The 23,774-nt window shown below is 42.5% G+C and overlaps 2 protein-coding genes across 2 annotated transcripts in view; one reads left to right on the forward strand and one right to left on the reverse strand.

Moving 5' to 3' along the window:
* The first annotated feature begins 222 nt into the window (after nucleotides 1-222).
* Nucleotides 223-4,241, forward strand: LOC137181697 (E3 ubiquitin-protein ligase DTX3L-like). The gene is made up of 8 exons (XM_067587576.1): nucleotides 223-330; nucleotides 682-733; nucleotides 970-1,020; nucleotides 1,520-1,727; nucleotides 1,917-2,080; nucleotides 2,166-3,275; nucleotides 3,400-3,617; nucleotides 3,752-4,241. Exons 2-8 carry the CDS (start codon nucleotides 698-700, stop codon nucleotides 3,819-3,821), a joined length of 1,857 nt encoding a protein of 618 aa, XP_067443677.1. The 5' UTR covers nucleotides 223-330; nucleotides 682-697; the 3' UTR covers nucleotides 3,822-4,241.
* A 64-nt stretch (nucleotides 4,242-4,305) lies between these two features.
* LOC137181696 (low-density lipoprotein receptor-related protein 1-like) overlaps nucleotides 4,306-23,774 on the reverse strand; it is a 98,227-nt gene continuing 78,758 nt past the window's right edge. Inside the window, exons 42-89 of the mRNA XM_067587575.1 lie at nucleotides 22,474-22,663; nucleotides 22,156-22,360; nucleotides 21,828-22,020; nucleotides 20,931-21,056; nucleotides 20,589-20,717; nucleotides 20,346-20,465; nucleotides 20,137-20,250; nucleotides 19,881-20,030; nucleotides 19,463-19,585; nucleotides 19,242-19,358; nucleotides 18,782-18,910; nucleotides 18,540-18,662; nucleotides 18,287-18,427; nucleotides 17,600-17,787; nucleotides 17,310-17,493; nucleotides 17,133-17,218; nucleotides 16,893-17,012; nucleotides 16,485-16,672; nucleotides 15,922-16,127; nucleotides 15,642-15,830; nucleotides 15,411-15,559; nucleotides 15,224-15,317; nucleotides 14,999-15,115; nucleotides 14,775-14,894; nucleotides 13,947-14,069; nucleotides 13,421-13,546; nucleotides 13,208-13,324; nucleotides 12,430-12,536; nucleotides 12,202-12,334; nucleotides 11,969-12,091; nucleotides 11,742-11,864; nucleotides 11,410-11,547; nucleotides 11,182-11,319; nucleotides 10,951-11,070; nucleotides 10,551-10,816; nucleotides 10,245-10,426; nucleotides 9,897-10,003; nucleotides 9,689-9,808; nucleotides 9,365-9,541; nucleotides 9,081-9,221; nucleotides 8,817-8,990; nucleotides 8,407-8,568; nucleotides 8,021-8,201; nucleotides 7,784-7,891; nucleotides 7,608-7,681; nucleotides 7,418-7,511; nucleotides 6,331-6,475; nucleotides 4,306-6,243 (exon numbers count right to left, since the gene is read on the reverse strand). Of these exons, the coding sequence (XP_067443676.1) occupies nucleotides 6,103-6,243; nucleotides 6,331-6,475; nucleotides 7,418-7,511; nucleotides 7,608-7,681; nucleotides 7,784-7,891; nucleotides 8,021-8,201; nucleotides 8,407-8,568; nucleotides 8,817-8,990; nucleotides 9,081-9,221; nucleotides 9,365-9,541; nucleotides 9,689-9,808; nucleotides 9,897-10,003; nucleotides 10,245-10,426; nucleotides 10,551-10,816; nucleotides 10,951-11,070; nucleotides 11,182-11,319; nucleotides 11,410-11,547; nucleotides 11,742-11,864; nucleotides 11,969-12,091; nucleotides 12,202-12,334; nucleotides 12,430-12,536; nucleotides 13,208-13,324; nucleotides 13,421-13,546; nucleotides 13,947-14,069; nucleotides 14,775-14,894; nucleotides 14,999-15,115; nucleotides 15,224-15,317; nucleotides 15,411-15,559; nucleotides 15,642-15,830; nucleotides 15,922-16,127; nucleotides 16,485-16,672; nucleotides 16,893-17,012; nucleotides 17,133-17,218; nucleotides 17,310-17,493; nucleotides 17,600-17,787; nucleotides 18,287-18,427; nucleotides 18,540-18,662; nucleotides 18,782-18,910; nucleotides 19,242-19,358; nucleotides 19,463-19,585; nucleotides 19,881-20,030; nucleotides 20,137-20,250; nucleotides 20,346-20,465; nucleotides 20,589-20,717; nucleotides 20,931-21,056; nucleotides 21,828-22,020; nucleotides 22,156-22,360; nucleotides 22,474-22,663 (6,821 nt within the window). The 3' untranslated portion in view covers nucleotides 4,306-6,102. The remainder of the gene's footprint in view (nucleotides 6,244-6,330; nucleotides 6,476-7,417; nucleotides 7,512-7,607; nucleotides 7,682-7,783; nucleotides 7,892-8,020; nucleotides 8,202-8,406; nucleotides 8,569-8,816; nucleotides 8,991-9,080; nucleotides 9,222-9,364; nucleotides 9,542-9,688; nucleotides 9,809-9,896; nucleotides 10,004-10,244; nucleotides 10,427-10,550; nucleotides 10,817-10,950; nucleotides 11,071-11,181; nucleotides 11,320-11,409; nucleotides 11,548-11,741; nucleotides 11,865-11,968; nucleotides 12,092-12,201; nucleotides 12,335-12,429; nucleotides 12,537-13,207; nucleotides 13,325-13,420; nucleotides 13,547-13,946; nucleotides 14,070-14,774; nucleotides 14,895-14,998; nucleotides 15,116-15,223; nucleotides 15,318-15,410; nucleotides 15,560-15,641; nucleotides 15,831-15,921; nucleotides 16,128-16,484; nucleotides 16,673-16,892; nucleotides 17,013-17,132; nucleotides 17,219-17,309; nucleotides 17,494-17,599; nucleotides 17,788-18,286; nucleotides 18,428-18,539; nucleotides 18,663-18,781; nucleotides 18,911-19,241; nucleotides 19,359-19,462; nucleotides 19,586-19,880; nucleotides 20,031-20,136; nucleotides 20,251-20,345; nucleotides 20,466-20,588; nucleotides 20,718-20,930; nucleotides 21,057-21,827; nucleotides 22,021-22,155; nucleotides 22,361-22,473; nucleotides 22,664-23,774) is intronic.

A 23,774-nucleotide genomic window follows, 5' to 3' on the forward strand; every position in this document is an offset into this window, starting at 1 on the left:
GAGGAGGAATGATTACAGCAAGAAAAACGTGTCAATGTTCATATGGACACCTGAATATTGTGAACATGTTCTTTAAGAACAAAATGTCCATGATCATATTTTTTCTTTCAAAAAACAAAAAAGGTCAGAAATGTTCTTGCTTAATTGGAGAAAAGTGATTCAATATCCCCCAAACCAATGTATCGATGACTACACTCAATCATTAATAGTGAAAAGTCAGCAGCTGCGTTGATGTGTGCAGCCTCCAGTATGACGTCGTTCGTTTTGCGGAGTGAACAGTTTCACTTTCATTTATCAGGAAGACGGACCAGCATTTAAAGCTAGCTGAAGGTGAGACATATGCAGAAATCTATATTTTATACACTGTTTGTACTGTACGGTTACATATGTACGCATGTTTACGTAAAGTGCGACATGACGTCAGATATCCATTTAAAAAATGTAACCCCAAACGATTAGAAAAGTATGAAGATAAGCTAAAGGCTGTAAAAGTTTGCGCAGTCTGTAACCGAAAGTGACGTCGAGCGACAGATTTTCTCTTGTAGAACATTTTTGATGTATTTTTTTCCGAATACATGTTTCATATAAAGACGCCAAATAGAGACGTGTTTGTTGTATGAACTGGCAGCTTGATAGTAAGCACTGCTTTCATATGTCACAAATGTTTGCCTGGTGTTAAAGGAAGAAGACTGTCAAAATGTCTGACAACGACAAAGAGGAGCCTATGGAGGTGGTGAGTCTGCAGACTAATGCCAGATAGGAACAGTATGAAAGACAATTGTTAAGGGAGCTGTGGTATTACAAACAATTTATATTGTTTTATTAATATGTAAATATTCACAGTTTGTTTACATGTGTCTTCAATAGAGAGAGTACTGTTAAAATAGTTTATATCTTGAAGTATTAGCCTAATTGTCACATTTGTCTTTTTTAATTGAAATATCCTTACTTCCCTCATGGTTTTTGTAGGACAACAATAACACCCAGCCACCTTCATCATCTCATGATAATCCTGCTGAGGTATTTGTGTGCTTATGTTTAATGACACATACTAGTTGAAACTGGTTCAGAGTGAATTCAATGTTTCCATTTCCAAGATATTACATTATAAACTAAACATACTGTGGGTACATAGAACATCCAGAAGTAGTAGCAGCAGGTCTTGTATGTTTTTCAGTAAAGTGTGTTTGTGAAAGTGAAAGCATGTAATCTGAAGCCACAAGCTCAACATTTGATCACAACTTGTTGCCCTCTGCTGTCCACTTAGAGCTTTTGTCAATTTGTGTTGCAAATGTTCCCTCTGAGGATTGATCTTATCTTATTATCAACACTAAATTATGACTAAGTGGCTAACCTCTCAGTCTCCTCACATGTAATTATTTTTTTAAAAATAGGATATTAAAAAATCATTGTCATAAAATCATTTTCTAAGCAGACTTTTTAAACTGCATTAATGTTTTGTGCTATCCGGTTTAGTAATACGGCACCATTAATGATGGTTTTCACACCATTCTTTCAGGCTCTGATGCCTTCATCCAAGACTGAAGATGAAGCTCTACTTACTCTCTCATTCAAGGGGTTAGAGTCTGATAATCCACAGAAAACTAAAACCACTCTGGAGAAAGTTCTTCAGTCTTGGTTCAACAAAAGAAAAGCTACGGCAAACTGCTCTGTTGCAAAAACCTTAGGAGATGGGAAAGCTTTGATAAGGATTAATCCTACTCCAGGTGCAGTATGACTGTGTTTGATTTTCTTTTTAATTCTTACAGTAAAATCTCACAACTCTCTGATTACCTATCTACAGTATATATTTATATTGACTCTAGTAAAATTCATTTTGGCACCTTTCCGTATTAATATTGGTTTTGCAATTCAGTTTGTTGGTCAAATCAATTTTGTGTTTGTCCTTTTTTAAGCCCTGCGTGAGGTTGAGACACTGGTTGGGGAAACACTGACCAACAAAGAGGGAAAAAAAGTCACAATCACGTCTGTTAGTCTGACACCAAAAAATCAGACACAAATGCCAGAGGATGCTTCATTGGACCTGCCTCCTTCATCTGTGTCAGTGCCACCACAAGATGTATGTACTGTGTAGCAAATCAGTAGGAGTGAATTACATGAAATGGATGCTTGTCACCAAATTAATAGATTGTATTTTTTTTCAGGACCAGGTGCAGGATAGTTGCGGCAGTTCAGCAGCAGTTTCTACAGCAGGAGAGGAGACATGCTCTTGTTATGTCCCAGTGAGCCATTTCTGGTATGTGAACCACATCTACAAGGAGGAAATGAAACGTATAGAGAGAGAGAATGGAGTTAAAATCTCTGCAGAGGTGAAGGTGACCTTTGAAGTGGACCGGAAAGATGGAAGATTGAATGCTTTTTCTGAGTTCATTAACCTCGCCCAGAAGTGCTTAGGTGAATCTGAAGGCTCAGTTATTCCTCTCAAGCCCATAGATCCAGAAGAGGTGCGAGACACACTGAAAATCATCCAGAAAAATGAGAGCAAGCTTTTGCTCACTCTAAACTCTGAAGAAATGATCGTATGTGGGCCAAGAGAAAGTCAAGATCTCATCAAAAAGACCTTAAATACATCACAGAAAACCTTTACACATGCCAATACTTCTGTTGGAGAGCCGACATGGGCATCTCAAGACATAGCACAGAAGATTGACATGAGCATCAAAGACCAGTTCGCTAATGCCGGGCTAACCATGGAGGAGAGCTCCTGGAAGCTGCTGACTACATCCTTCAATGAGCAGTTAACTAAGATCAAAACTAAGTTTGGTGTGGATTTTAAGGAATCAGACATCAGTCAAGGCAAAGTCATCATCAAACCTTGTTACAAAAGTTCTGGAGGAAATGCTTCCATGGAGAGCCATGCTGTCAGAGCCCTTCTTCATCTGTACCAGAAGAGTACCACGTCTCCCATGAACCTCACCCAACTCACCCTCAGTGGACCGGCGTTGAATGGAGCACCCACGGAAGAGGGAGCAACAGCAGGAGACAATAAAGAGGAAAAGTGCCCCATATGCATGGATGCATTTACCAATAAGAAACAGCTGAAGTGTAAACATGAATTTTGTGAGGAGTGCCTGGCACAGTCAAAGAAAAGCATGGGACCCATCTGTCCGCTCTGTAAAGATGTCTTTGGTAAGGTGAAGGGAGACCAGCCTGATGGAAGAATGACATGGATGTCAGGTTCCTGTTCTCTTGATGGATTCCCTGACTGTGGCCATATAGTCATCCACTATGATATTCCAGGTGGAAAACAGACGGTAAATGCCATAATTTAAATATTTCAAGACATCATATCAATTGTATGTTATTTTATTTCTTCTATGTTCATTCCTTGGTTGTCAATCATGTCTACTTTCTGTTGCTGCCATTCTCCCTTTTCAGGAAAAGCATCCCAATCCTGGACAGCACTATTATGGTATTAACAGAAAAGCATATCTTCCAAACAACAAAGAAGGAAATGAAGTGCTGCGCCTGTTGAAGAAAGCGTTTGATCAGAAGCTCATTTTCACTGTTGGGACATCCAGAACCACTGGGATGGACAACACGGTGACCTGGAACGACATTCATCACAAGACCTCAATGATAGGAGGACCGGAGAGGTACAGTAGCCAAATCTCTTGGTTCTTTTTAAAATGTATTCCTTTTCAGTGTCAAGTCTACTGATAGGTTACAAGGGATTTTGACTTGAAATTGACCATACAGTTGTATTAATTTACTTACACTGTTTTCACAGTTTTGGGTATCCTGACCCTGGCTATCTGAGCAGAGTCCGGGAGGAGCTGAAGGCTAAAGGCATCAAGTGAAGACTTAATACAAAGTGGTTGAGGAGAGTCTACTTTTACATATAGAAAGAAATTTAAAAAATGAAGATTATTTAAAATGAGCAGTTTTGGAATTCACACAATATTATTTGCTGTTTCTTCTCATTTCTCATTTTATGAGTAAGGGTTGCTTTAAGGTGTACTCAAAACAGCTTGAGAATTTATTGTTAAGAAACATGTACTACACTTTATCTGTATCTTCACCTATTAAGCATAATTTTCTTTGATGGATGTTTTTTTTTTTTTTTTTTTTTTTTTTTTTTTTTTAAATCGATTGAGAAAATTTGACAACTTATAACAGAAAGAATGCAACATAGATAAATACATGTAACTTTACTTTATGCCTACAGTACACATGATGTGATTTAAAGTTTGCCTAATAAATAATTAAACCAACTCAAACTGACTCACTGCAGTATTCTTCACTATCAGCACAGACTGTGAACAAAACACAAAACACATTGGCTTATTTTCTGTACAATTTTTAAAATTTTATTTATAACAATATCTGTTATTTAGTTTGTAAAGTACTCCAGCAAAAATTAAACATTATTCTCTTTCCAGAAGAAAGTCTGAGCCTCCATGCATCGTGTACTATAAAAGCTATGTGTCATTTTTCATTTAAAAAAACAAAACAAGGACTAATCAAAAACAATTCTGAAAATGCATGTATGATTTAGCAAAAATGTTCTTTAGGTAAAATGATTGTACTTCTCTCTCAATTAAAGACAAAACATATACAACAACAGCGTAAAATAACACTTGCTGACAGGTAAGCAAAATAAAAACTTGTTATTGTAGTTACATTAAAGATCGGTGTTACTTTTCACATGCATTAAGATATGGCTGACACATTTCTGACAGAAGCAGCATTTTGGGACAGAGGCTGAGCGTAAGGACATGTCAGAGCGACCAGAATGGTAGCATTAGCAGCAGCAGGGCACAGAGGAGAGTGAGAGATCAGAAACAGCTCAAGAAGAACAGAGAAATGCTAAGGATCAAATGAACATAATGCACTTAAGACTGAGTCATTACAAAAACTGTGAACGTACAGACTTTGATCCTCTAAAGGTAGGAAGATTAAACTACTCACAAAGCCAGATGGATGTTATCTGGTCTTTACACAAAAAAAAAAATGGACTTGAGAAATAAAAGACAAGCAAAAGGCCCATCTCCATCCTTTTTCTTCTTCTTATTTTACCATAATTGCAGCCTTCCTCTCCTTCAACTCGAGGAAGACCCCTGTAGCAGACAACTAAATGGAGCAGACATGATCAAACTATCCATCAAAGTGTCTATCTGCTATGGCCCCTCCATTATTAGCCAGCTGTGGCCGGGGGCATGTATGCACAACCCACTGTCCACCCATGAAGGCATCCATCCTTACTGTGTCTTTAACATCTGTAATCTCCATCCACACCTCCGCCTGGAATGTTTAACCTACGACCAACTTCCTCATTCTCCGACTCCACAATCACACACCAAAACTCCTGTCATCCTTCAGTAACACATAAGCTCCGACTGTCATACAATGTGATAAAAACAAACATACCTGCTTTACATCTTACGGTATAAAGCCTACAGTATACACTATACCGTAAAATATGAATTCTGTGCAAGGAAGACAACACAATCATTTCATGAACATTGTTCTCTGAGAAAAAATTATGTGGAAATACTGTAGTTGCCATCTGGTATTGACATTTTACATGTGCTATACACAAACGGTGCTATCATAAATCTGTCTCACACAATCTTGCCGAGAACCCCAGCAAGACAACACATGTACCGATTTTAGAAAACTTTGAGTTTTGCCTTTCCCGCTCAAAGTCAACACAAACAACAAACAGTTGGCACTGGTGAAATGGAACAATGTTTTTTTTTTCTCTATACAATTCATACAAAAATAAAAAATTAAAATTGCTCCAATGATAGCATCTTTTCTTCTGATTTTCTTGTTTCCATTTCATTTTGCACAGAGGTAGTGGCTATTTAGGTAAAGGGTAAGGGACAAGTGTAAATTAAAAATCTCTCATAGAAAATGTTATTCATTTTTGACCAGAGGAATCTCAAAAGAACAAAATATAATACTGCAATCACATACAAAAGTAGTCCTTCATTTTTGTACATTTTATACAGTGTTCACACTTTTTATCAATTTTCTCTCACACTTTTTGTCGATTTTTTTTTTAGTTTCCTTTTTTCTTTAAAAGGCAAAAAGAGGGGTGTGTTTGGAATAGCGTGATCCAGGCCGATGGGGAGTCTATGCCAGTGGGTCCACAAGGGGCTCCTCATCTCCGCGTGATAGCAGCTCCTTCTTCTCATCTGTGCTGGCCAGAGAGTTGCGGCTGTTGTGAGCTCCCATGTACAGAGTGGCATATACTGGGTTTGTGAAGTTAGTGGGCTAGAAGGAGTCAAAAAAATCCATTAGATAATGTGTAAGACACTACGGTATGGGTGTTTGTACATGCATGCCTGGTATTTTCTCTACCTTGTCTGGGTCCAGCGTAAAGTCTGCGTCTAGCAGCTCCCCAGCGTCGTCATCAGGCTCGCCCTCGTAGATCTTGTAGGCAGGGTTTCCAATCTCAACATTCATGGCCCCATTGGTCATCCTTTGGTGCTGGAAGCCCTTGGCACTACACAAAAGAAAATACGGGCACAGTCATACCATTGCGTATTATTCAAGCTAATAGGGGGCTAAACAGTGCAAGCAGAGACACAGCCACATCACGAAGGGAGGGCAGAGGCATCACGGCATGATTCTCACCACCATCCAGGCTGAGGGAACAAAGCCACAGCACAGGCACCAACACAAACCCAGCATTCATTTAGCCCAAGACAGATCTAGACACAGTGGACCTGGACACAGGGCTGTTACTGTACCGACTAACCTTCCAGACTGTACTTAAATGGTCATTCAAAGTAAACAGATTATCTAAAATATGCTATAACATATCTGCCAGTAAATGCTGGATTTTCCAAATTGCATTTTCCAATCTGAGCTTGGAAGAATGCTTTTTGCCATCTCTCACTATGAGAGACACCACCACAATACAAACCACGGCACAGTACAGTACAATATATGGCACAATATGATGAACAGTTAGTATGAAAAATCTACAGCACTGGCCAGCACACAGACAGATCTATTCAAGGCATCTTTTCAATAGATCTGCCCTGAGGCTGCTCTGAAGAGGGCAATTAAACAAAACTACAGCTCCCATTGACATCAGAGAGAATGATGTGACATTCACCACAGGGCCAAACACTGCAACACAGCAACCAAGACTCATGGGTGAGGGAGAGACAGAAAGAGAGAGCATCGAGATGCAGATTTGGATGGGAGGGGCGTATGGAGGGGAAAGTTTAACCCTGGCAACTGTTACCGCAAGCGTCTGGAGCCGGTTTTGCCGGGCCGGCTAGACCTGAGGAGCAGAGGAGATGCCATTACAGAGAGGAGAGGAAGAGTGCAGATGGAAGAAAGGAAAGAAAAAAGGAGGAAGAAAGAGGGAGGGAAAGAGAGAAGGCAAAAAAAACTATCTCCTGTTTCTGTTTTGAATGTGTAGGCTGTTACTCACCCTCTCATCCTTCTCCTGTACCAGACCAACGCTCCTCCAGCCAGCACAAATAGCAGCAACAATAGCAGTACAGGGATCACTATGGAAGCTGTGCCTACACACAAACACATACAAATATAAGAATGGTACACGCTCAACCTAATCATACCAAATTCAAGGAATTGATGTTGTTGTAGAAGTGCTGACTTACGTCCGCCTGAACTTGAGCCACCTTCAGTGGTGGCCACAGACTCACAGCGGTGCCCTGCCCAGCCAGGTGAACATCTACACACAAGAAGAGAGGAAATGAAAGAGATATGCATTTATGCAATGATACATTCAGATTCAGTGATAACAATTATGAGATGAAAACACTCTGCTCCTCACCTGCACTCTGGCAGGTGGGTGTCAGGGTTTATGGAGCACTGGCCATTTGCACAGTACTCATTTGTATCACATGTGTAACAGCTGGGCTGGATTCTTCCATTTGTGCAGCTATTGAGGACAGAAAAAAAACAGTGAGTAGCACTGCAATGTGCCAGACACAAGTACTCAACTTTGCATGTGAAAGTTTGTGCACGTCTGCCTGTCTTTAGTAAATTATGTCTCTGTGAGCGATCTTACCGGCAGGTGAATTCCCCTGATGTGAAACTGTTGTTGGGGATACATTGGCCGTCACGGCAATAGTGACACTTGTCAATCTCACATGTGCTGCCGGTGTACTGGGGCAGACAGCGGCACTGTTTAGAGCCATTGGCACTCTGGAGACATGTACCTTTGTTCTGGCAGTGGCCTTCACAGCTTCCTACTCACACACACACACACACACACACACACACACACACACACACACACACACACACACACACACACACACACATATATATAAACATGTAAGTACACACACTTCAACTGGCAATTCTGACTTTATTGCTATGTACCTCACTTGTCAGCAGAAATATTTGAATTTTTTAAACTTGCATTATCAGTTAGATAGAGGGAACACTCACTATACTGGCACTGGTCGCCCAAGAAGTCAGGAGGGCAGCTGCAGGTTGGCTGGTTTCCGGCGCTGACAGTACAGTTGCCTCCGCTCTTGCAGTAATCCTTACAGGTGTGCAGGTTACAGTTTGGTCCTGTAAACCCTGTCGGGCATCGACAGGTAGGAGAGCCTGTGGAAGGACAGACATACATGAAGGCATAAATAGATGAAAGGCTAAACAAGGATGATAAAAAGAGGAAAAATGTGTCTTGCTACTAAATACTGGGACAACAGAAACATTTAGTTGTTACTCAAAGCTGTATTTAGCCGACATAGTGTCATTAACATTGTATTTAACGACAATATTATCATCTACTGTACTAGCAAAAGAACAATAAAACAAAATGCCAGAAACAATTTGCAATGTCCCTTTCTTACCTGTAGGGGAAGCTGTACATGTTCCTCCATTCTTGCAGTAGTCTCTGCACTGGTCAATCTCGCATCGATCTCCTCCATAATTCGGCTGGCAGCGACACTTGGGCTGCTTGTGAGCGTTCAGGAAGCAGCTGCCACCGTTCATACACTGGATCGTGCAGGGACCACTGGGAGGAGCTGTAGATGATGGAGTTTTTCAGCCATACAGAATAATATAGATGCCTGTGTGTATGTTCTTCATGTGTGAGTGTGTGTCTGTTTACTCACAGATAGGAGACAGTGTGGGAGTGGGCAGCTCCACACATGTGCCGTTGTCCAGTGTGCGTCCATTGGGACACATGCAGACTGGTCCACTGGGGCTCAGCAGACACAGCCATTCACATTTCTTTCTATCGCAGGGATTAGTCACTGACAGAGGCAGAAAGAATAATGGTATTAACAATGGTGAAAAATAACTACTCTATCTCATGGTCTTTATTTTTCTGATAATTGCTGCTGTTTCAAATAGAAAGATGCAATGGTACGATGAGAGCTTTGTCTTTTGTTCTCACTTTCAGGTTGCTTGTAGCGGTGGTACAACACTATATCTGTGGCGTGGTTCATTCCAGTTGTTAGGTTCTCAATGGGGCCTTTGCCGAACTTATTCACTCGGAAGACGTAGTTGTTGATGTAGGTGACGCCGTAGATGTAGTCTTCAAAGATATCGATACTGAAGGGGTGATGGAGTTCTGTGTAGAAACAGAAAGTTTAGAAGCTTTACAGACAGTATATGTGCTAAAATACACATTCTTGCATTGTCTGCCTCAATTAAATTGCCGCTGACTAATAAAGACTGATCGTCAGTGTGGATGAAGTGCAAATAAGTGCCACTCAACTGTTCTTAATGCTGTTTACTGCCACGACTGCATCACTGCCATTCAGCCTCACACTGCCGATCAAAGAGAGTTTAGCATCGGCCCAGTACAGACGCTGGTTGAAGTAGTCCACTGCCAGACCTATACAAACAGAGGGTGGTATTTTTTGTTAGATTAAAGACTTAAGTATAGAACAGATGATTGAGAAGTGTTCGTGTGTGTGTTTTACCAGTTGGCCACTGGATGTTTTCTTCTACCAGTGTCTCTCTCATGGTCCCGTCCATGGCAGCAGTTTCAATCTTGGGGTGGTTCCCCCAGTCTGCCCAGTACATTTTCCTAATGAATGAAATTGAATGTTCACTGCTGTTATTACAATCAAATCTCTTGTATGCATTCTTGCAATCATATTCTTCATATATGTTATCAATCTAGTTATAAAGGATAGAGGATGATGCATTTTGTACAGATTGTGATGCCCCCTGAGGCAAATTTATGATTTGTGGTATTGGGCAAAATAAATAAATAAAATTGAATTGACTGTTTCAGTGCACCCCTAGTCTCCCCAAGACCTGCTCACCCTCTTGGGGGGTCGACTACAATGGCATAAGGCTCATCGATCATGCCGGAGATGAGGGTTTTGCGGTGGCGTCCTCCGCTTATCTGGGCCACCTCGATAACATCTCTACCAGAGTCAGTCCAGTACAAGTTTCCTGCCACCCAGTCCACAGCAATGCCCCGGGGCATCTTCAGATCAGGGATCTGAACACAGGAGACAGAGAAAATGCAGTAAGAACCTCAAAGATTGGACACATGTACTTTACAGTACATATCTTGTCTATATTTTACATCATAAACATAAAAAAGCAAACATATGCACACTTGCCTCCAGGTTGTTGACCCTGGACTCGCTTTGGCGACGGTTACGGTTGCTATTGGGGGAGGAGGAGGAAGAAGGCAAATCATAGAAAGAAATGCGCCCAGTGTGCCAGTTTGTCCAGTAAATGCGGTTCGTCTTGACATGCAGGTCCATGGCATCAATGCGCACGTTGGCATCACCCTGGAAGATCTGCTCATAGCGCCAGTTTGGCATGACAGGGTCCAAGCTGCGGATCTCATTGTCATCAGCGATGTAGAGCACTTGTCTCTGAGCTGGAGATGCAGAGGAAATTATGTCAGGCCAGGAAAAGTACAAACGTCACTGCAGTAGAGCAGCGATGTGAAAAAATGAAAGCAGGTAAACAAAATCCAGTGTACACAGTGTCACTTATAGAAGAAGTACTCACTATCAGCCTTGCAGGTGTCATTAATTCTGGTGAAGTATTTGTGGCAGCTGCACTTGTAGGAGCCCTTAGTGTTGTTGCAGATGTGGGAACACACTCCGAACTCCTTACACTCGTTCTTATCTGTCAACAAGCCATGACATGATACAAGTTACACATAGTTTCAAGGCCTGGATCAGACTGTAGCCATAACATAACAAAATGTATCCAGGGCAGAGAGAGAGAGAGGTGTACCTTCACATGTGTTGCGTCTGCTGGACTTGAAGCCGGGTTTACAGGAGCAGAAAGAGTTTGTGCCATTCACCACACAGTGAGCTTCATCTCCATCTCCACACGCGGTCCCGTTGTTGCGGCACTCATTCAGTGCAGTGTCTGCAAGGAAAGAAACAGGGAGCATGCATTAATGCTGATAACCAGGCAGCATGGACACTGTCATGACAGCTACACTCTGACACAACGCACCTTTCTTATTGCAGTTGATTTCGTCAGAACCATAGTCCTCACAGTCGTTGAAGAAATTGCAGCGCAGGACAGAGTTGATGCAACGGCCATTGGAGCACTGGAACTCCTCCTTTTGACATGTTGGTGTGGTATGAGGCACTTTTGGAGGAGTCACAGAGAAGTTATTAACCTGATTATCATGTGCAGAAGTCATCCTGAGCCATGATTGAGAGTTACATCTAATTGCAATTTAAATAAAAATGCGTTTTTGTGTTGTCAATGTGACTGTACAGTATGACTTTTTTCTCTCCGTCAGTCTATTTAACAATTTCAAAGAGATTAAGCAAACTCACAGCAGTTGACCTCATCGCTGTTGTCCCCACAGTTGTTGACGCCATCACAGCGTTTTGATACCGGCAGACACACACGGTCATTATGACAGCGGAACTGTCTTGTGGGTGGACACTGGAATTTAACTAAGGGACAGAAGGAGAGAAGTTTTAAGGAAGAGAGAAAACTGCAAGCAGGCTATCAAATGGCTCAGAAATACTGTCGACATGTGAAGTGCAGTAATTCTTACCACACTCTTCTGGGTTCTCATCAGAGTTGTCTCCACAGTCGTCCTCACCGTCACACTTCCAGCCCAGGGGTTTACAGAGTGTGTTGTTGCACTGGAACTCATCCAGGGGGCAGTGTCTACCCACTAAAACACGAAGGAAAGAACTAAAAGGTCCAGTTGCTGTCTGCATTCTCATCTTCAGTGTTATATGTTGGGCTAAGCATTCAGTAGAAAATAAAATGTGTGTTCCTTACCGCCAGCGTCACATTTCTCCTCATCGCTGCCATCCATACAATCAGCATCAGCATCACAGCGCCAGCGGATGGGGATGCAGTGGCCATTTTTGCACTGGAACTGATCACTGTCACACTTCACATCACAGCCATTCTGGATCAAAACAAAGAATTCTTTTCATTAGTGCCCCCACTATGTCAAAATTCAAATTGATAAGTTAATTGGGAAGGAAATGGTTGGAGTGATACCTCATCCGAACCATCGGCACAATCGTGGTCCCCGTCACACTTCCAGCGTCCGGCAATGCAACGGCCATTTGTGCAGGCAAACTCGCTCTCAGAACACTGACGAGGCACTGAGGACAAAGAGAAGACAGCTTAGTAGGGTGAGAGAGGATAATCAAGGAGGAAGGGAGAGCAGAGGCAAGGAGTAAGGAGAAGCAGGAAAAGAGAAGAGAAAGTGGGAATAGAGCAGACTGCAAAAAGAACACAGAGTGCTCTGTTGAGAGCCAGACGTACGTGAATAAAATAATTCATATCATGGGGCACAGAGGTTGGGATGACACAAGGTACTGTACGGTATGTAGCGGAGGAGCTACAGGAGCTAGTGGGATTGAAAAGCACGGAAAAGGCTCACAAAGCAAAAGACAAGCCTGGGGCACATGAAGGACTGGGTAGCTGAGAGGTTGTGGATGGTTGAGCTGAAACTGCGAAAACACCTACCTCTGGCTCACAGCAACAGGCCAGTGTGAAATGCAAAATAGACATGAGATGATGTGAGATGTGCAAATGGCCACAGAACTAATTAATGTAAAAAAGAAATCAAAGTCTCAACCATGCGTGTAGTTGAGTAAATATAACAGAAACACATAGTGAAAAGGTGATACATTGCTTACCGCTGGAACCTGCTGCATCTGAACGTCTGCTTACAATAGAGCTCATTCAATAATATAAATAGTGGTTTTAATACAGACTGTCTAAGCGAAAAATGTCCCTCACTAAAGTAAGAAAAACAGAAGGAACATACCACACTTGTCTTCATCAGAGTTGTCCCCGCAGTCATTGTCATAGTCACACTGCCAGCGGCCAGGCACACAGCGGTTGTTCTTACAGCGGAACTGGTATGGCTCGCATGTGCGCTCATCTGAGAACCGAACAGACATAATAAGTACAAGCATGGCTTTGGTCCCGTTTCCCACCAAATAACTTCTCTGTCACTAACTTAACACTTTCTCCTTACCACACTCCTCCTTGGGTTCATCGGAAGCGTCTCCACAGTCATCCTCTCCATCACATTTCCAGCGTGCCGGGATGCAGCGGCCCGAGTCCTTACAGCGGAACTCATCCACGCCGCACGTCATTTGAGCTGCAACCGAGAAGATTTAATGGATGAGACATACCAATTGATAGATAATAAATAGATGATAGCGTTATTATTAATGCTCTGAAATGTGCCTGTTTCAGTTTTCAATCAACTCCAACTCAATAATCATCAGTCAAATAATGATGCATTGAGTGTATATCAACACACCCCTGCAGTCAGGCTGTGTGGCTGTATAATCTGAAGTTTCTACCTCTATACCCCAAAGCCCAGGTAGTATTTTCTAGATTTATTTTTTATTCATTACTGATATCAACAGTCTCTCATCAATATTATCAGTCAGGGTTGATTAAAGAACCCTGTTCATGCTGCAGAGGAGACTTATTTCTTCTCCTTTCTTAAGTAGAGGTGTTGTCTGATACAGTAATAGTAAATTGTGTCTTACTGCAGTTGGCAGGCTCATCAGATCCATCCACACAGTCATTGTCCCTGTCACACACCCACACCCGTGGGATACAGCGCTTGGTGATGGTACACTGGAACTGGTTGGGGGCACACGTCACCTCCGCTGCACAAGAGACAAATAGATTAGACCACCTTACTCAAAGACAATAAATATGGAAGAATTGCTACCTGATCACTTTGCATTGAAGCAATGGATGAAAACACTGAAATTCACAGTGAGTGGGCCCTAAGGGCCACTCCAAAATGTGGGTGCATAGAACTGATGATTTTGTGATTCATCAGACCCTTGCAGCTAGAGGGGCTCATATGTAAATTTTGACCTCAGGATGGCTCGACAGAACAGTTCATCTAATCTCCCTCTGTGGAGGATGAATGTGCAGCAAATGTCCCTCAGCAAATGTCATGGCAATTACATTATGCAACATAATTTGGCCTGAGGTTACTGCTAAAGGAAAGGTCAAATGGACAGAGATCCTCTGAGGAGTCTGAAAGTGTTCAGCAATTTCCATAGAAATCTGCTCATTAGATTTTGATATATGGTAAGTGGAAACTGTGGCCTAAGGAGGGCCACAGAGGAAAAGTTAAGAGGTCACTACAATTTGTACAGTTCATCCTCTGGGTACCATGAATATGCACAACAAATTTAATGGCAATGCAGCCATTAGATATCTTAGTATCTTTGTAGGACCTTTGCATATGGACCAAAGGGCTTTTTAGATAATGAACAGATGATCAGTACTGTCACTAGTGGGGCAAAAATGGAAAATAGTGCCTAAGGGAACTACAAGGACATGGCAGTAAGACTCACGACAGTCTTTCTCATCCTCTCCCTCTCCACAGTTGTCTTGTCCATTGCAACGGAAGATGCCAGGGATGCAGCGACTGGGGTGGCTACATTTAAACTGACTGGGCAGGCACACATGGATGTCTGGATACAGAAGACAAACAGTAGGTGACAAAGGGTTTAGATTAGTGCAGGTAGAAATACATAAAAATATAAAACCTTCCAAAAGTATGTGTAGGAGTCTGTACCGCAATTGGCCTCATCAGAGTTATCTTGACAATCATTGTCTCCATCACAGATGTAGGCTGGGTTGGTACAAATGCCTGTGCCACATTGGAACTGGCCTGGTCTGCACTTGAACTCAGCTAAAGTGACCGAACACATCACATTATTTACCAGAAGGACCAAAACAATATAGTGCAACAGTAATAGTATATTATGACGATTATAGTCAGGCTGGACTCATCACTCACGGCAGTCTGCAGGTTCATCTGACCGGTCCCCACAGTCATCCTCAGTGTCACACTTCCACCAGAACGGAATGCACTTGTCATTTTTGCAAACAAACTAAAGGGACAGAAAAGAGAATGGCTTCTTTTTAGAGCTGATGATGTTTTGAAGCAGGAAAATGTCAAAAACGATAATCTCGAGACAGCACACCTGACTCGCAGTGCAGTTGGACAAGCATTGTCTGCCATCGGCTGCGAGATAAAAGTTAGTGGGGCAGGCACATTTGTAGCCCCCTCCAGGTGAGAGCAGACACAGGTTACTGCAGCCTCCGTTGTTGGTCTGGCATGGGTGTTCAGCCACTGAAGAGAAAGAAAAAAGGGAGAATTAAGGGCAGATCAGACAGAAATCAGGACGTACTTGAGGATTTAAAACACGTCATACCCTCAGGCTGGCGGTATGGGTGGTAAATGTGGACATCCATCGGTCTGTGTAAGGTGCTGATCAGCATGGTCTTGTTGACTCCCAGGGTCTTATGAGCTCTGTTGATAGACTTGGTCTCCCAGTCTGTCCAGTAAATGTACTCCTCAAACAGAGTCATCGCAAAGATGTGGGGGATATCCTGAGTCAGAACTACAGGGGTACAGGCATAAAGACACATGAGTTGGTAGCAACAACTGGAAAAGTGCACAAACATACTCCCAAGTGTTTGTCGGATAGTTACCTGTGTGTCTTTTGGTTCCGTCCAGGCTGGCAAATGCGATGTAGTCTTCCCTGGCGTCAGCCCAGTAGATGCGGTCATTAATAAAGTCCAGTGTCAGGCCATTGGGCCAAGTGATCTTGTCCTCCACGATGACACTTCTGTTGGTGCCATCCATCCCAATCCTCCCAATGTGAGGGTTGTCTCCCCAGTCTGACCAGTACAAATACCTGTCAGGGGAGTGCCGTATTAGGATTATTGCGATTGACACATCAGACCAGGGACAGACCATAGGAAGTCAAAATTTAGAAGAAAATTTTCGCTGTCAGGTCTTGGGGTTGTCTAATTAGTAATAGTAATGAGTTTCAAAGATATTGCAACATAACAAGAAAAAAGTCAGTCAGAAAAGTTAGTCTATTATAGATTTATGTAAATAAAACAAGGCAGTTTAAATTTGCATTCAATGATGTTGGTAAACTGCATCCATCTGGAAGTGTAACAAACTTCTTCCACTCCAAAAAAAAAAAAAAGTTCTCCTGTTCCCTGTTCAACCCACTTCTTCAAAAGTTGTGTCATGTCACTCTTACCCATAGCGTACATCCACAGCCACAGCACGTGGCTCCCTCAGGCCGCTGTTGACCAGAACTGTTCGGTACGCTCCATTCAGCTTTGACACCTCGATAGTGTCCCGTCCCTTATCACACCAGTACAGGTTTCCTCCCACCCAGTCCACTGCCAGACCGTCTGGGTTGCTGAGTGATGTGCGATGAAGAACCTGACAAATGAGCAAGCAGTATACACTTTGTGAATCTGCAACTTGCAATGAAGGATTTACTTATTTTTCCTGGGTTTTAACTGCATATACATGCAAACAAATAGGGATTAATTAATCATTTTAAATGGAAATGTTGTGTTGAAGAGGGACTGCCAAACAGGTATTATCAGCACTTTTCACTGTCCCGTTTCTTCCTTAGATAAGATGCAGACACACTGACCTGAACATCACTGCCATTGATGTGCATGCGTCGGATCATGCTGCCCTGGGTGGTCACATCTGTCCAATAAATCATCTGCTGACGATAGTCGAAGTCCAGAGCCACAGCATTGTTCAAACCCTGTCAAATAACAGAAGCTGCATCAGTCTGGGCTGGCGATAAACCCCTAGAGGATGGTTTGCAGGATTTCAAAGCACTTCAAAGGGACATACAGTATCATACTGTATCTGCAGGTCTCACCTGTTTGAGCAGCGTGTAATTGGAGCCATCCAAGTTGAGCTTCCGCAGGTAGTAGCGGTTGGCAAAGATCAAGAAGGGTTCCTCATCTGCATGAAGAGAGACAGCATGAAGTATTACTGCATCGTGGATTTACTTTAAACACTTGCCTGACTGTTATTAATCTGTCATGTTTCTTACCAGAGGTGGATTTGCATATGGTGGGGTTGTCAGGGCTAAGCTGGAAACCCTCCACACACAGACAGTGGAAGCTGCCGTGTGTATTAATGCAACGCTGCGTGCAGGGATAGGTGGTTGTGCACTCATCTATGTCGACACACGTCTTCCCATCATCCTTCAGACGGAAGCCAGTGTTGCATCTGCACTGTGAGGAGGCAAAGTACGGAGCAGGTAAAGCGAGGGTGCACGCTGCTTATTTTACACATCCATCACTAGAGAACTCGAGTCAAAATTTCAAGGTGTTGACTTACTTTGAAGCCTATTTTAAGGTCTTCACAGAGCTGAGAGCAGCCACTCAGTTTGCTGTTCAGGCACTCGTTAACAAAGCAGTTCAGCTCGTCGGAGCCGTCGCCACAGTCGTCCTTATGGTCACAAAGAAGCGTCTCATTGACACAGTTTCCATTATTGCAGGCATATGCTGTGTCGTTGCATTTCTTCTCTGTTTCATGTGAAAGAAAAGAAATGAAAAAAGGAACAAATAAAGATAAAATGTGAGCAAGTGAGGCTGATACTGTTGTGAGTGCTTTCCAGTTACCAAAAAGAAAATCATATTCTATAATCACAAGTAATATTAATTTTTATGCTTTGTATGCACTTTTAGATGCCTTGTCTATATACTCAATCCAGCATGCTTGCTTTCTGTGCTGTTGTGCTGCTGTGTTATATGTTTGCTGTTTGTCTTACTGTATATATATATATTTTAACTGTAACTTAACATACTCAACAGTTGAAAATAAGATTTTTAAGTTGGCTCAAATTGGCACATTTACATTACATTAGAGTTAATGTAGATTGTCCCTGATAAATAAATAAAAAAAATAGCAAAACTATTTGCACATATACTACATTAATGCCAATAAACCACTATTATGTACGCTAGGCAAGGTATTATACTGTATGTAGCTAAAGTGTTGCTGTATTGGCTGTGTGAATATAACCTGGGCCAGTGCAGCGTGGGTTCTTAGGGGCCTCGTCCGAGTGGTCGTGGCAGTCAAAGTCTCCATCACACTCCCATGAATTCTGGATGAGGCAGCGTCCATTAGCGCAGCGGAACTCGTTGGTTCCACATGTAGGATATTCTGCGGTTAAAAAAAAAAAAAAAAAACAGCACGGAGGTGACGGAGAGTCGAACTCATTGTTAAAAGCAAGAGCAAGGACAGACCTTTTACAAGAGGTCATGGGTCCACTCACCACACTCCTGGGACTCATCTGAGCCATCACTGCAGTCGTTGTCATGGTCACACACAAAGTGCTTGGGGATACACTGTCGGTTCTGGCACATGAACTCATTGCTGCTGCACGTGTTGTTAAAGACTAAGACATAAAAAATATTTGGAGAATGAATGAGTGAAAATGTGCTTGTACAAGTTTAGTATAGATTTATGCCACTCTGGGTTATTAAAATGTTTTTCTTTTGACCAGCCTGCACTCACCACAGCCGGCTTTGACACTCTCGTCAGCCCCATCAGGACAGTCTTTGTCACCATCACACTTCCAGCGCTGAGGGATACACATATGGGATCCAGGACACTGGAACGCCTCGGGACTGCAGGTTTTTGTTTCTGTGATGGAAAGAGGTTATTGAAGGCGGTTTTCATTACCCTTTATTTGTGTATTTGTGAATATGCAGTTAACTCCAAAAACAATCAGATGATTATATTTTTGGAATGTTTCAGAGCCAATGGGAACTGTTAAATACACAAATATACAGAAATGGAGGGAATTCTCTAAATTTGAGAATTTAATTCATGCACATTTGCTTTATAAGGTAACTTAAACAGTTAAAAAGAGCACAGAACCAAACACTTCTGTGAAAATACTTTTGCTGCTAGATATGTTAGTGCTAACTGTTTTTGCATTTGTATTCACTAAAGGTTTGTGCCAAACACTCACTGCACTTGCTGTCCTCATCACTGCTGTCACCACAGTCGTCGGCTCCGTCACACACCCAGCGGTTGGGAATGCAGCGGTGGTTCCCACACTCAAACTGGGAGGCTGAGCAGAATTTATCTAAAAGGACCAGAAAGAATGTATTAAGTGCAAAATATAAGCACCAAAACCAAGTAATGGTCTGTTGCATTTCAGCTCGTTTAGCTTTGAATATCTGGACTCACCACAGTGAGCCTCGTCTGCGCCATTCTCACAGTCATTCTCCTTATCACATGTCCAGCTCATTGGGATACAACGTCCACTAGGACAGGCAAAGAAGGGGGTTGGACACTTTGTTCTCCCGCTCCCTGGCAGGGTACAGACAATGGGCAGGTTAAAGAAGAAAACATCAGAAGAATTACAGTAGGCCAGCATAAAGAGAGAATGAGAAAATTTAATTTACATTTCTATGTTTTTCAAGCAGAATTCCCTCCAAAACCACAATTTAATGGATGAAAACATTAATTGTTTTTGTCTCTTCCATTTGGAATAATCCAAATTGAACTTCTTGCTTTAATCCATCTGCGGAAAATTACTTTTTTTCCTAGAACATCACCTGCACATTTGAAAACATATCTGTATCTTAGAGGTCGTTAAAAATACCTGGGCAATTTCTTTCATCGGAGAAGTCTCCACAGTCATTCGCTCCATCACATTGCCACGAAGGAGCAAAGCAGAGTGTGGTGAACTCGCACTTCTGAAATGTCACTCCCTTCACTCCCAGATGGAAGTAGCTGGAACAGTCCGTGGCAGCTTAACAAAGAGAGCAGCACTACTTTATTATCATAGCCTGGGAGAAAGTCTTTGCTTTTCTTATTAATTATTTTGGTTTTGGTGAATATAATCATTTTTTACTTACTGCAGTTGATCTCATCACTGGCGTCATCACAGTCTACTTTCTGGTTACACTTGCTGGAGTTGGAGATGCAGCCTCCGTCTCGGCACTGGAACTGATCGGCTGAGCACAGTGTGGCTGATACACACAAAGACGTGAGACAGTGAACACTATATAAAATATCAAAAGACAGTGGGTGGTAAAAACCTGCTTAATTAGTAAGATGGACTCACTGTTACAGAAAAGCTCATCAGAATTGTCTCCACAGTCGTCTTGTCCGTTACACCAGGAGCTATGCCCCACACAGCGGGCATTCACACACCGTCTGTAGCCCTTCTTACACGCACGATTGGCTGAGAACCAGACAGGAAACAATATGGAATCAAATTACAAATGTCAACAACAAGAGTAGGACTGAAATGGTTTTGACTACCTTTTTTTTTTTTTTTTTTTTAAGAGAAAAAGGTTATACTCACCGCAGTACGACTGCTTCTCATCAGACTTGTCCTTGCAGTGGGCCATGCCATCACAAGTCAGGGTGTAGTTAACGCAGTCTCCGTTTCCGCACTCAAACTCATCAATGTTGTTACATGTAGTGTTCACAGCTGAGAGAGAGAGAAACAATTTGTTCATTCAAATCTATTAAAAGCTTGATGTCTGCCTCGACCTATTAATTTCATTACATTAAGCTCAGGAGAAAAGAAAACTTCTGCAAAATGTATTTTTAAATTATGAAATAACCTTTTTTAATCAGTATCTGGTATCAACTCTTTTAAAGCCAGGTGAGAAGAAGACATTGATTCCCATTCTTGTATTACCTATGCAGGTGTTGTCTTCCAAAAGCTTCCTGTCACCACGACAACTGCAGTTGACCCTTCCCTCAGAGGTCAGCAGACACAGGTCCTGGCATCCTCCGTTGTTAACACGGCACAGAGAGAACTCGCCTATGTAGAGATGAGGCACATTAGGGAAAATTAGCCACACAAACCTGCACATACAGTATCAACACGCCTGAGTGAGCCCACTAAGACCACACATCCAACCCCCGACACACAAGCAAACACATGTGCATCCACATCGGCAGGCAGATATGTCTGCTGAAGGCATAATTCAATGTGACTCCATCTAAATGGAATTTGCAGCTATTACTGCAGGCTTGTATGGTTGCTGTGGGTGCTGGAGCCCAACTGAATGAAACAACTTGTCAGAGACAATAGCTGACAATATGGTAGAGAAAAACAGTGAGGCTGCATTGATTTCAAAGGGTACAGACAATAGGAGATGTAGAAAAAGATGAATTGGAGAAAGAGGTGCAGAGTATGGTTAAAAGTGAAGAACAGCAATTGTGTCTATAACTCATCTGCTGCTGTGTCAGACTCCCAGATTACTGCTGTCCCCTCATTAACTGCTGTGCTAAGGCAGAAAAGCATTTTTTGTTCACGTATTTTTGTCTGTTTCTGTTTTTCGTACAGCTATTTGTTACATTTGTAATGTCCTCACCTTTTCAATTTAGAAAATTTACTGAATGACAACATATATTTATACAGGATCGAAAATTGCACTATGATAAAGTATTTTATCCATATCACCCAAACACATTATGTACTCAAAACACTTTGTGTCACAGTGTTGCTTAAAAGAATAGTAGTAAGAAATCACACACACACACACACACAAACAAATACTTGGATCCCTCATTCTGTGTAAAAACTCACAGCTGTTGGTGTCGTTGGCCACCGCGACGATGCCCATTGGCTGCTGGGGGATGTCAGCACGCAGCACCTTCATGTCTCCTCCTGTGTATTTGTCAGCCCGAAGCACAGCCCTCCTCACCCAGTCAGTCCAGAAGATGTAGTCTCCATACACAGCCAGGCCAAATGGATGGACCGGCTCATTCTTCAACACCACCTGCAGGGGGAAGCACAACCATAGTCATGACCTCACACATCTAGGAAATTCCAGCCTTGCAACAAACTGACTATTAGGAAGTAATACATACAGATGATATACACTGTGTGTGTATCGTGTGTGTGTGTCACTCACGTAGCGGCGACTGCCGTCATATTCGCAGCGCTCTATCTTGTCAAGTGTGGCATCAGAGAAGTAAAGTTTTTCAGCACGGTGGTCTATGGCCAGGCCGTTAGGGGTTCGGATGTCAGTGCCAATGATCACAAGGACATTGGCACCAGTGAGTGTGGCACGCATGATACTGGGAGACTGCTCGTTCCAGTTGGTCCAGAACATTAGGCTGCAGGAAAAAGTAAAAATCAGTGTATGTGGAAAATACTTTCACATAAACGAGGAACAATATTTTGTTCAAACAGGTATAATATGGATATGTGATATGATAATCATTCTAACCTCTGACACTCATCAAGGACAAAGGCTCTGGGGTGGTCATCTCCTGACATGGTGACCACAGTGTGCCGGTCAGCAGCACCCCAGCGGTTCTGATCCACAGTGTGGCGGGTGATGGTCGAGGTAGTGTAGCTGGTCCAGTACAGCATATCCCAGCCCCTGTGGTACGCCAAACCCTCCACTGAGCCCACATCTGAAAAAAAACATAGTAATGGACAGAAGAGGGGAAAGAATTATAGAGATAAACAGAGACAAGTGGAAAAGGGAAAGGATACAGGGCAGAGAGAAATTGAATCAGAAAGAAGGAGAAGACGGAAGAGAGAAGAGAGGAAGGAAAAGAACCACGTCAATCCCAGAGCTATGTTAAAAGGCAACAGTGTGGACTGTCTGGCAGCAGCTCAGTGCTGGCAGTCTGCTGTGTGGCAGCACAGAGTCGTGGCTATGGACATGACAGCTTGGTATTAATGACCAAGAACACTGTGTGATTCAAGGCTTTTATCCAACAAATAGCTCACTAAAAAGGTCACAATAACAGTTACCGGCTAGCGTATTACTTTCCATTGCAATACCTCATCAACAGATGAGGAGTAAAATGTCACTTTTCTGCTCCAAAGCCTTGAAATGAGTAAGAGATTGAACCTGTGAGTTCCCATGCCTGAACAGAGGCCAGAGGACAGACAAGAGTCAGCCAAGATGGAGGAACACAAAGTTCCGTAGCGGCAAATAGAGAACAGCTGTTCTGCTGCTGAGAAACAATACATGCACACACATATACTGTATGTGTACTTCAGGAAGAGCCAGTTTGAGAGCAACCACATGTCAGATGATGCCAAATAAGTGGTAATAGTTGCCTTTCTGTTACTTACTGCAATGGAATATTGATTGCAGCTGCCTTTTCCAATGCTGGATATGGCTTCACACCATGAGTGAGGTTCACCACCAGGTGGGACACTTAACACTACACCTCAATATCTCGCCATGGACAAGAATCAACATTTTGTCTGCCCCATGCTATGAGATTCTGAATACAGCAAAGCAACTGGGCATGCAATGCAAAAAACAACTACCCCTGCTTTTTGCACTCATAAATCAATGCCCTAAAAATCGATGAGGACCAACATGAAATCCATTCACCCCTGTTTCCTCTTTTTTTAGAGCTGTTAATGAATTGTAAATCTCTAGCCTACAGCGCCCTTGACTCAAATTCTTGCTTCCCACTTCTGTTTATCTTCACATTTTTGTTGATCTAAGCCAATCTGGGTCGCTGTACATTTTCGCTTGTTTACAGTAATAGTGATGAGTTG

The sequence above is a fragment of the Thunnus thynnus genome, chromosome 4 (genome assembly GCF_963924715.1).
Source record: "Thunnus thynnus chromosome 4, fThuThy2.1, whole genome shotgun sequence".
Classification (NCBI taxonomy): Eukaryota; Metazoa; Chordata; class Actinopteri; order Scombriformes; family Scombridae; genus Thunnus; species Thunnus thynnus.

Excerpts from the sequence above, each read along its gene's own strand:
- LOC137181697 (XM_067587576.1), top strand. The coding sequence starts at position 698 with ATGTCTGACAACGACAAAGAGGAGCCTATGGAGGTG. Across the intron at positions 734-969 it reads AAGAGGAGCCTATGGAGGTG|GACAACAATAACACCCAGCC; the intron begins GTGAGTCTGCAG and ends TGGTTTTTGTAG. Across the intron at positions 1,728-1,916 it reads AAGGATTAATCCTACTCCAG|CCCTGCGTGAGGTTGAGACA; the intron begins GTGCAGTATGAC and ends TCCTTTTTTAAG.